This window comes from Cervus canadensis, chromosome 30 (assembly GCF_019320065.1).
Source record: "Cervus canadensis isolate Bull #8, Minnesota chromosome 30, ASM1932006v1, whole genome shotgun sequence".
Lineage (NCBI taxonomy): Eukaryota > Metazoa > Chordata > Mammalia > Artiodactyla > Cervidae > Cervus > Cervus canadensis.
The window spans coordinates 26,926,593-26,937,767 of record NC_057415.1 but is presented as its reverse complement, the minus strand read 5'-3'; the positions used below and the strand labels follow the sequence as shown (position 1 = coordinate 26,937,767).

The 11,175-nt window shown below is 35.8% G+C and overlaps 1 protein-coding gene across 1 annotated transcript; it reads right to left on the bottom strand.

Annotated features, from left to right (window-relative positions):
- Positions 1-8,736: 8,736 nt before the first annotated feature.
- Positions 8,737-9,667, bottom strand: LOC122431707 (olfactory receptor 13D1). Its single transcript, XM_043453089.1, is given in 4 exon segments — positions 8,737-8,961; positions 8,963-9,449; positions 9,451-9,556; positions 9,559-9,667. Coding segments are annotated over 4 exon segments (927 nt in total).
- Positions 9,668-11,175: the final 1,508 nt, after the last annotated feature.

The following is an 11,175-nucleotide window of genomic DNA, read 5'->3' as shown; positions in this document are numbered from 1 at the left end:
AGGAAAATGGTAAAGGGGAGGTATTTCTGGACTTTTTGCTACTTGTTTCGGATTTTTATTACAAAATATGGGTGACTTCTTTCCTGTGTGTGTGTTAGTTGCTCAGTCGTGTCTGATGTTTTTGTGACCCAATGTACTGTAGCCCGCCTGGTTCCTCTGTACATGGAATTCTCTAGGCAAGAATACTGGAGTAGGTTGCCATTTCTTTCTCCGGGGGATCTTTTTGATGCAAGGATCGAATCCGGGTTCCTGCATTGCAGCTGTCTGAGCTACTACATCTGTTATCTTTAGGCACTAGTGTACTCAGTTTGTGACACATTTTTTCCTCAAGAAATTCCTCTTTCAAATGAATATGCATTATCTGACACTCGCCAATGTAATTCTGTTCACCTTTGCAAACTGTCATGGACACCTACTAGTTGAGTAATCAACATACTTTTTAATCTGTTTTAGCTTCACTTGACCATCTTTAATTGCTTTTGCAGCATTTTTATAATTTTTTATTTTTGAGATTTATTCTCAACATTGTATTGAGGGCTAAAGCATTATTGTAAGAGGCTTGTAGGGTATATCCAAACCCAGGGGACCTGTTGTTGTTTTGCACCTTTTCAAGTCCTTCAGGATATAGTCTAAGATTTTCCCAAGCACACTTTGTGATTGAAGCTCAAATGTCCCTCTATCTCTTATGAAAGTTGACAGACTCATAGCTTATGGGAAATCAGCACTACTTGGATTAAAATTTTTCCTGAAAAAATGTAAATTGGCTTCTCAAGATAATAATACTACTGAAGTTGGCTTCATATTCAAGATGATTTTCATCTTATATAGATGCTGAATATTAAGAAATAGGGTTCCCAGTTTCCCCACTGCTTTGGTGTCTCAGAAGCTTCCATTCAGCACACACACACACATACACACACAAAACTAAAAATAGTGAAAAGTCATAACTTTACAGGCTGCTTCAGTGTAATTCCTGTTTCATAGTGTTTTCCTTTGAATAGTAATCCTGAGCCTGTAAGTGATTTGGCATGGGGTCTCTTGGTAGATTCATATGACTATTAAAAAACTGGAATTAGAACTGCCATATGACCCACCAATCCCACTTCTGGGCATACACACTGAAGAAACCAGATCTGAAAGAGACACGTGCACCCCAGTGTTCATCACAGCACTGTTTATAATAGCCAGGACATGGAAGCAACCTAGATGCCCATCAGCAGACGAATGGATAAGGAAGCTTATATGTGTTTTAATGAAGAGTAATACTTTTCTTCAAAAATTTCTTATATAGCTTTCATAGATTTATTTGTGAAAACTTTAGTTTTGTTGGTATTGTAAGATGCTTTTCAAAGTGCATTTTCTAACCAGTTGTATGTAACTGCTGCACAGAACACTATTGAACTTTGTATGTTGATCATGTATTTAGCAGCCTTGCTAGATTTTCTTATTAATTTAAATTTTAAGATTTTCCTTTTATAGATTTTTTTCTAGTGAGACAACTTTATTTTCATAAAATAATGAAAATTTTGTTTCTTGATTTCCAATATTCATACCCTCTTTCCTTTCATTCTTCCTCCCCTCTCTCCTGCCCTTGTTTCCCTCTTCCTTCCAATTTTTCTTTCTTTCCTTCTTTGCTTCCTCCCTTTCTCCTTTTCTTCTCTCTCTCTCTCTCTAACTGGGTAGGATTTCTGTGCAATGTTGAGTTTGTTTGGAACTTTAAGGGAACTTGTTATAAAATTTTTTTTTGTTTTGTTTTTTTTGGGAACGTGTTATAAATTTTTTAATAAATATTCTTTATTAGGTTAAAGAAATTTTCTTGTTTTTAGTTTGCTCAGTTTTTAATTTGAAAAAATTTGTGAAAGCCCATTAAATTTTATCAACACTTTTCCTGAATTTGTTGAAATCATTTGTTTTTATTCTTTAATTGATATTGTGGTGAATTGCAGTAACATATTTTTATAATGTTAAGACTTCTTTGCTAGTCTTACCTTCCAGGTATAAATCCTACCTGGATGTTAGATATTATTATTTTGAATGTTGTTAGATTCTGTTTGCTACTATTTTGTATAGAGTTTTTCTGTCTATGTTTGTAAGCAAGATTGGCTCTTAAGTTTTCCTTTCTCATATTGTCCTTGTTCAGTTTCCATTTCAATGTTATTTTAGGCTTATAGAAATGAGTTGGGGGAGATTTCCATTCCTTTTTGTATTTTATGAAACAATTTGAATATGATAAGGGGTACCTGTTTTTGGAAAGTGTATTAGAAGTACCTAGGGAAATGGGTTGGGCCTGGTTAAAATTTTAAACTACTGATTTGGCTTTACCTGTCTTTAGATTTTTTCATTTCTTCTTTTTATAAATCTTTGAGTTGGATTGTTAGTGTGTTAATTTTCAATCTTTCTTATTTTCCAGTATATTTATTTAAAATTATAAAATGTTTTTATCCCACCAATTTTGATAGTCCTATTAAGTAATAAATATATTGAAATTTCATCATTTTTTAAACATATAAAATATGTTTTAAAATTTCCATATTTAAAAGACATTTTGTGGGTTTCTCTTTTCAATATTGATTCCTAATATTACATTATGACTATAGATTGTGGTTTGAATGATATTACATGTTAGCTGTTTATTGAGACTTTCTTTCCTAATGCATAAGTTTTATAAACATTTTATTGGATTTGAAAACATTGTTTACAGCTTAAGTACAAAGTTGCATACACAAACATATACATACATGTATGATTGCCATAATTTTTTAAGATGCTTGACTTAACGCAGTTTCTAATATCTCAGCAATCCTCTTAAGTAGTACCAAGGACCTTAACATGTTTATTTCTTATTTGTAATCCCTCTCATTATATCTCAGGTTTCACTTTTATCTTGTTTTAATGTTCCTCATTTGTGAGCATTCTCTCTCTTACTAATTAATATAGTGACAGTTTGGATCCACTCACATATTTACTAATTTCTTTGTTTACTATTACTTTTTAATTCTATTCCTTTTGTTCAGAAACAGTTTCTTTCTTTCTAAAGCTGTGTTTATGGAAAAATCTTTTAGTTTTTTTTTTTAAATAAAAATGTCTTTATTTTGTCTTTTCTCTTGAAAGATGGTTAAATTTAGTATAGAATTCTAGGTTTTTGGTTTTGCTTGAACAATTTGAATATATTATTTCACTGACTTTGGGCCTCTATTTTCATTGATGTCATTTAAAAATTTTTTTCCCACTATGGTTTATTACATGATATTGAAAATAATTCCATGTGCTATACTGTAGGACCTTGTTATTTGCCTATTTTATGTATAAGAGCTTATATCTGCTAATCCCAAACTCCTAATTTAGCCCTCCCCTACTCGCTTTGCCCTTTGGTAACCATAAGTTTGTTTTCTATGTGTGTGAGTCTGTTTCTATTTTAAAATAAGTTTATTCATGTCATATTTTATATTCCACATATAATTCATATCATCTGGTATCTGTCTGTCTTTGTCTGATTTACTTCACCCAGTATGATAATCTCTGGGTCCATCCATGTTGCTGTAAATGGCATTATTTCATTCTTTTTTATGGCTGAGTAGTATTCCTCTGTGTGTGTGTGTGTGTGTGTGTGTGTGTGTGTGTGTGGGCACATGCCACATCTTCTTTATCTGCTTATCTCTCCATGAACATTGAGGTTGCTTCCATGTCTTGCCTATTGTAAGTAGTGCTGCTATAAACATTTGGGTGCGTGTACAGATTTCATTTTACTCTCTTCTTAATTTTGAAGCATTTGAGAAAAATAAATGCTATATGATATTATATGATATTAAAATATAATGAGATCATTCATTATTAAGAACAGACTGTTTCATTTTTTAAAAAACTGCTATAAATATTCTATGTGGAAAGCATCATGACATTTCTTAGATGAACTTTTGTGGACCCTTTTAGACCCTCATTTTGCTATTACATTATGTTTAATTATAAACATGCTTATGCATTTATTATGGGCTTCCCTGGTGGCTCAGCTGGTAAAAAATCCACCTGCAATACAGGAGACTTGGGTTCAATACCTGGGTTGGGAAGATCCCCTGGTGAAGGGAACAGCTACCCACTCTAGTATTCTGGTCTGGAGAATTCCATGGACTGTATGATCTATGGGGTTGCAAAAAGTCGGACATGACTGAGTGATTTCACTTTCATTTTATGCATTTATTATGTTATTATGTAATCACCTTTCCTTTATTATAAACATTATTACATATTCTACAAACATTGATCAAAACTTCTTTTTACAAATTTTAGATTTTGAAATTTAAATGTGCCAGCCAAATCATACTGTAAAACCTTAAACTGTATTTTATGTTCAAAAAAACAGAGGAAAGTATATTCTGTAGCATCTATACTTAGAACTTATTCAAGGGATTATCTATTCTCTTCTTTACAGTATAAAAAGAAGAAAGTAAGTCTGTATTTCATAATTTGATATCTTTGAGAAGAGCTTTAAGACAAATGCTAATGCTGTGCATATGTATTGAAACAATGCAGTTTTGCACACACTTTGTTATTATTTTTTTTCCATTTATTTTTATTAGTTGGAGGCTAATTACTTTACAATATTGTAGTGGTTTTTGTCATACATTGACATGAATCAGCCATGGATTTACATGTATTCCCCATCCCGATCCCCCCTCCCACCTCCCTCTCTACCCGATCCCTCTGGGTCTTCCCAGTGCACCAGGCCCGAGCACTTGTCTCATGCATCCAACCTGGGCTGGTGATCTGTTTCACCCTAGATAATATACATGTTTCGATGCTATTCTCTCAAAACATCCCACCCTCGCTTTCTCCCACAGAGTCCAAAAGTCTGTTCTGTACATCTGTGTCCCTTTTTCTGTTTTGCATATTGGGTTATTGTTACCATCTTTCTAAATTCCATATATATGTGTTAGTATACTGTAATGGTCTTTATCTTTCTGGCTTACTTCACTCTGTATAATGGGCTCCAGTTCCATCCATCTCATTAGAACTGATTCAAATGAATTCTTTTTAATGGCTGAGTAATATTCCATGGTGTATATGTACCACAGCTTCCTTATCCATTCGTCTGCTGATGGGCATCTAGGTTGCTTCCATGTCCTGGCTATTATAAACAGTGCTGCGATGAACATTGGGGTTGCACACACTTTAAACTTCTGCAAATCATTCTCTTGACTTCAGATGATTTCACGATTAGAGTAAGACAACTAGTTTTAAAATGTGATAAATTATCCTAGCCTAGCCCAAAGCTAAGAAATATAGAGCACAAGGATTTTTAAAGTCTGTTTTGCCTTGTGCCTTTATATAATTATTTTGATATTTGTCTCTTTTCCTATGCCAGAAAGTTGGGAAGGGTGGGTGAGGGTGGCTTATGTTCTTGAACTTTACACTACTGTATGAAAAAAATCTGACATTAAACACATAGATATCCAAGTCTGTGTGCATTTATTTCCTATGAAGACACTATTTCCATCTGAAACAGGATCAGTGTGATACACAGACTTTGTCATGTAATTGTTGATTGATTTACTTCAATAGTTTGTTTCGTTTGTTCTTCAGTTTTGAGTTGTATACTTATCTTTCAAAATGCTTTGAAATTCAAACCTTTTGATCAGAAGCATAAGATTTATTTTTAATAGTCCTTTTATTACTAGTACCAATATTGTTCATCATATCAAGTAATGTCTCATTCTCCATTTTTATATAATATTGTGTATTGTGTGAGTGCTTAGTCACTCAGTTGTGTCCAACTCTTTGCGACCCCAGGGACTGCAGCCCACCAGGCTCCTCTGTCCATGGGGATTCTTCAGGTAAGAATACTGGAGTGGGTTGCCATGCCCTCCTTCAGAGGATCTTCCCAACCAAGGGATCCAACCCAGGTCTCCCGCCCTGCAGGCAGATTTTTTTTTACCTTCCTGAGCCACCATCTTTCAGCATACATATTAACACTTACATTCTCTAATCACCTGAATCATTATTATAATACAGCCACTATTAATGTATGTTGTCTTTAACCTATAGTGCCTTCACATTTATAATCATTGTTTGTGTCACATCTGTTGTAGGAAAATTAATAGCATAGAAAAGAAATAGTTTACTCAATTTGCAGTGTTTGAATGAACATCAATTTCTTAATTTTTTAGTCAAGTTCTAGACCAAAAAGTTTCTGGGAAATATGAATGATTATGTAAATTGATTGCTTTAAGAATAGCAGCATTATTAAGTGATTATCATGTGAATATATAGTAGTGGCATGTAAAATTTTGTGGAATTGCAGAATAAATGCTGTAGAAATAATGATCTTTCTCTTGCTAAGGTCTGTACAATCTGATATTCCTGGGGAATCAAAATTACTGAAGAGCACATGAAGGAATATGGCAAACAACACATCATGCCAAAAAAGTTTGCTGTTTTCCTTTTCCTTATTACCTTTAATCTAATTCTGGTAAGTCTTCTGATATATTTCTTTTCTTTCTCCTCCCCTTACACCATCCCCCAGGAATAGCAACTGAACCCTAACAAGAGTTCACTGTAGTAAATTAAGTTTCACTGGGACCATTAACATTTATTTTTAATTTCTCTCTTGTAAGCGTTGTAAATAACCTGTTAAAAAGTTTGCCTTTTTAGAATAGTGGAACTTTTTCCTAAATTAATTAAAAGAGTTTACAATGGCAGTATATTTGATCCAATTTCTGCCTTTGCTTTATTCATTTATACAACATTTAGTCAAGATCTGTATTCCTGACAGTTTTTGTATAATTTTTTCCCAATACCATACATATTATGGACAATTTCAAACATGAAGTAAAATTGAAATATTTTACACTGAGGAATATTTTACACTCACCAAGTAGATTGTGCCACAAATATTGACTAGATTTGCCTGTCTCATGCTGTGTGTCTGTTCCTCTCTCTGTCCCTCCAATTAATCCATGTGATTTTTGACGCATTTCAAAATAATCTGTGGGAATTATTACCCTTTCCCTTAAATACTTCAGCATATATATTATTAACTAGAGTTTAAAGTTATATTTGTTCACAGTTTTTTCTTTTAATTTAAAATTTACATACATTAAAGTCACAAATCTTAACATAATATTAATAGTTTTAACAAATGCACACCTGTGTCACTCAAATTTCTGTTAAAATACAGAACATAAAAATAGCCTCAGAAAATTTCCTTCATGTTCTGACCCAGTTGATTCTTGCTTTATCCACTCTCCCACATTGGCAACCACTATTCCGATTTTTAAAATATCACAGGTTAATCTTGTGTGTTCTAGAACTTCAGTATATACTTTTCTAGAAACAACACTCTAGTTGCTGTGCAGAGAATAAGTTATAGGAAAACAAAACTAGGATCGTGTTTGATGCATTTTCACAAATGGTACATGTCACTCAAGGTGCTTGTGGGTTAGACTCCAGTATTTCTAAATCATTGCTGGTGAAGATGCACTGGTCCTTTAAAACTTCCTCAATTTCTTTCCTGTGGTTGTAAGAGTATAGAAGCTGCAGCTAGTTTTGAGGGGGAGCTCACTCACTCACCATTTTGGGAAGAATCCTGTTTAGGAGTGCACTTTGAGTTAGGTATCCATTCATTTTTATTGAGAGAAGTGTGTATTCTTATGGAAGAAGGAAGTAAATAGATACTATCAATCTTATAGCAGACCAGGAACTAAATAGGAAAATGGACTTAAGAGGACCTGTGTGAAGTTAATGGCTAATAGATACCAAGAGCAATAATATTTAATATTGGTTTATTTTTCTTACTTATCATAGTCTATTTACATTATTTGTAAGCCTAAGCAAAGGTTTTAAACATAGTGGTCTTTTGAATGTGGATATTTATGAGATGTTATATCTGTTCTTTTTTTGAAGTCAATATTATATTAGATAAGAATGACTTCAATAGGATATTCCTGGTGATAAGAGTAGCAACAACCATTAAGAAGTATAAAGGACAAGTTATAAAATAAACAAGTCATAGGGATGTATACAGTATAAGGAATATAGTCAATAATTTGTAATAACTTTTTCTGGTTTAGTCTATTATTTGTGGGCAAAGTGTGCTATTGCAAGCTTAAGCAATACACAGGCATGAAAGATTATCAGAGAGGAATGATGGAAAATTTTAGAAAAGTTGTTGTTGTTTAGTTGCTAAGTTGTGTCCAACTCTTTTGTGACCCCATGGACTGTAGCTCATCAGGCTTCTCTGTCCATGGGACTTCCCAGGCAAGAATACTGGAGTGGGCAGCTATTTTCCTTCTCCAGGGGATCTTTCTGACCAAGGGATCAAACTTGTGTCTCCTGCTTTGGCCGGTGGATTCTTTACCACTGAGCCACCAAATGAAAACCAGAAACTAGGGAAGTGTAAACATTCCTGGAAAAAAGGGAGAGGAAGAATGTAGATGGAGGAGGGGAAAGAATAAGAAGTAGGAGGAAATAGGGAAAAGAGAGAGGAGAAAGGAAAAGAGAGAAGAGAAAAGCCATGTGCTTTATATGGGCCCAATTGCCTGAGCTGAAAACAACTAAAAGCTCTCCCAACAAGACAGTGATCAGAAGGTTTACATGAACATTCTGTGTTTAAAAGAATGGGAGTCTCGTTTTTGGACTTATAAGCTGGTAAGTTTTCTTGGCACCAGGTTCTATGACTTCATCTCAGAATACAGAAGACCTGATCTGGTCCCATACTGGGGATATAATATGCCTCATGTCCTTTCACATTTTCCATAGATGCAAGTGTTGACTCAGGACTTTCTTCACAGGTTCTTTCACCTGCTTATTTCTCAAGATGTAGATGATGGGGTTCAACATTGGGGTTACCACTCCATAAGACAGTCCAGTGATCTCATCAGAAGTGTTTGTGTCCTTTGACTTGGGCTTCATGTACATAAAAAGGGCTGAACCATAGAACAAGATGACCATACTCAGGTGGGTTGGACAGTATAGAAAAGACTTTTTTTCTCCCTTCAGCAGAATTAATTCTCAGGATGGAAGAGAGGATGAAAACATAGATGAAAATTAATAGTATAGGAATCACCAGTATAACAATATTTGTCACTGTCATGATAATCACATTGATGGTAATATCTGAACAGATGAGTTTAAGAAGGGCCAAGATCTCACAGGTCATATGATCAATGATATTATTACCACAGAAAGGCAATATCATTGTTATAATTATTTGTGATAGAGAAGTCAGACAACCTATGATCCAAGATCATGTATCCATGTGCACATACAGCACCCTGTTCATGATGATGGGGTACCTTAGGGGGTTGAAAATGGCCACATATCAATCATATGCCATCACAGCCAGGAGGACACACTCAGTGGAACATAACCCAAGAGAGACAACCATCTTCAGAGCACAGCCAATGAAAGAGATGGATTTTCTCTCAGACCTAAATATAATGAGCATTGGGGGGGATGGATGACATTTAACAGATGTCTAAGAATGAGAGGTTTCCAAGGAAGAAATACATGGGAGTGTGGAGGCAAGAATCCAGTATGCTGATGATAATGAGGCTATTTCCAGGAAGATGATCGTGTACATGATGAGGCAGAGCATGAAAAGACAAAACTGGAGTGCTGGGTATTGAGAAAGCCCCACCAGGAAGAATTCAGTCATAGCTGAATCATTTCCCATTTCTTTGTGTCCATGTCACTCACCTTCATGGCTTAGAAAAGGACATGACTCAGGAAAGTTTACATTTATGATAGAGATTTTCAGCACATGTTCACTTCCAGTATTGTGCTTGACTCTTGGTTTTTTTGTTTGTTTGTTTAAAAGTCTCAAGAGCATTTTTAACAGGGGCCACACCACCCTCAAGGGGTTGCAGATTCATTTTTGGAGGGATTCAGTTCAGTTCAGTTCAGTTGCTCAGTTGTGTCCGACTCTTTGCGACCCCGTGAATCACAGCACGCCAGGCCTCCCTGTCCATCACCAACTCCCAGAGTTTACTCAAACTCATGCCCATTGAGTCGGGTGATGCCATTCAGCCATCTCATCCTCTGTCGTCCCCTTCTCCTGCCCCCAGGGGAACACAAAAAATCACATGTTTAATATAGAAGTACAGACATACTGCATCAGTTTCCTAGTGCTGCCAAACCAAATTACCACAAACTTGGTAGCTTAAAACAAACAAAATGGATTCTCTCACAGTCTGGAGGCCAGAAGTCTGAGATAAAGGTGTTGGTAGGCTCGTGTTCCATCCCATGGCTATAGAGGAGGATCCTTCCAGCTTCTAGGGGTGCCTGGTGCCCCTTAGCTTGTGGCCACATCTCTCCTGTCTCTGTTTCTGTATTTTTTTTAATATTGATTTAATTTTTTGGCTGCACCAGGTCTTAGTTGTAGTGCGGGATCTTTAGTTGCAGTATGCAAACTCAGTTGCAGCATGTGGGATCTAGATCCCTGCCCAGGGATCGAACCCGGGCCCCCTATGCTGGAGCACAGAGTCTTAGCCACTGGACCACCAGGGAAGGCCCTTCGCCTCTGCCTTTACGCGGCTTCTCCTCTGTGTCTCTTTTACGAGGACCTCAGTCATTGGATTTAGGGCTCAGTCTAAATCCAGGATGATTTCATCTCAAGATCCTGAAGCAATGTGCTTGACTCTTGGAACACTTTTTTTAAAAATTAATTAATTAATTTATTTTTTCAGTGGGTTTTGTCATACATTGACATGAATCAGCAATAGATTTACATGTATTCCCCATCCCGATCCCCCCTCCCACCTCCCTCTCCACCCGATTCCTCTGGGTCTTCTGGGCATACACACTGAGGAAACCAGATCTGAAAGAGACACGTGCACCCCAATGTTCATCGCAGCACTGTTTATAATAGCCAGGACATGGAAGCAACCTTGATGCCCATCAGCAGACAAATGGATAAGGAAGCTGTGGTACATATACACCATGGAATATTACTCAGCCATTAAAAAGAATTCATTTGAACCAGTCCTAATGAGATGGATGAAACTGGAGCCCATTATACAGAGTGAAGTAAGCCAGAAAGATAAAGAACATTACAGCATACTAACACATATATATGGAATTTAGAAAGATGGTAACGACAACCCTTTATGCAAAACAGAAAAAGAGACACTGAAGTACAGAACAGACTTTTGAACTCTGTGGGAGAAGGTGAGGGTGGGATGT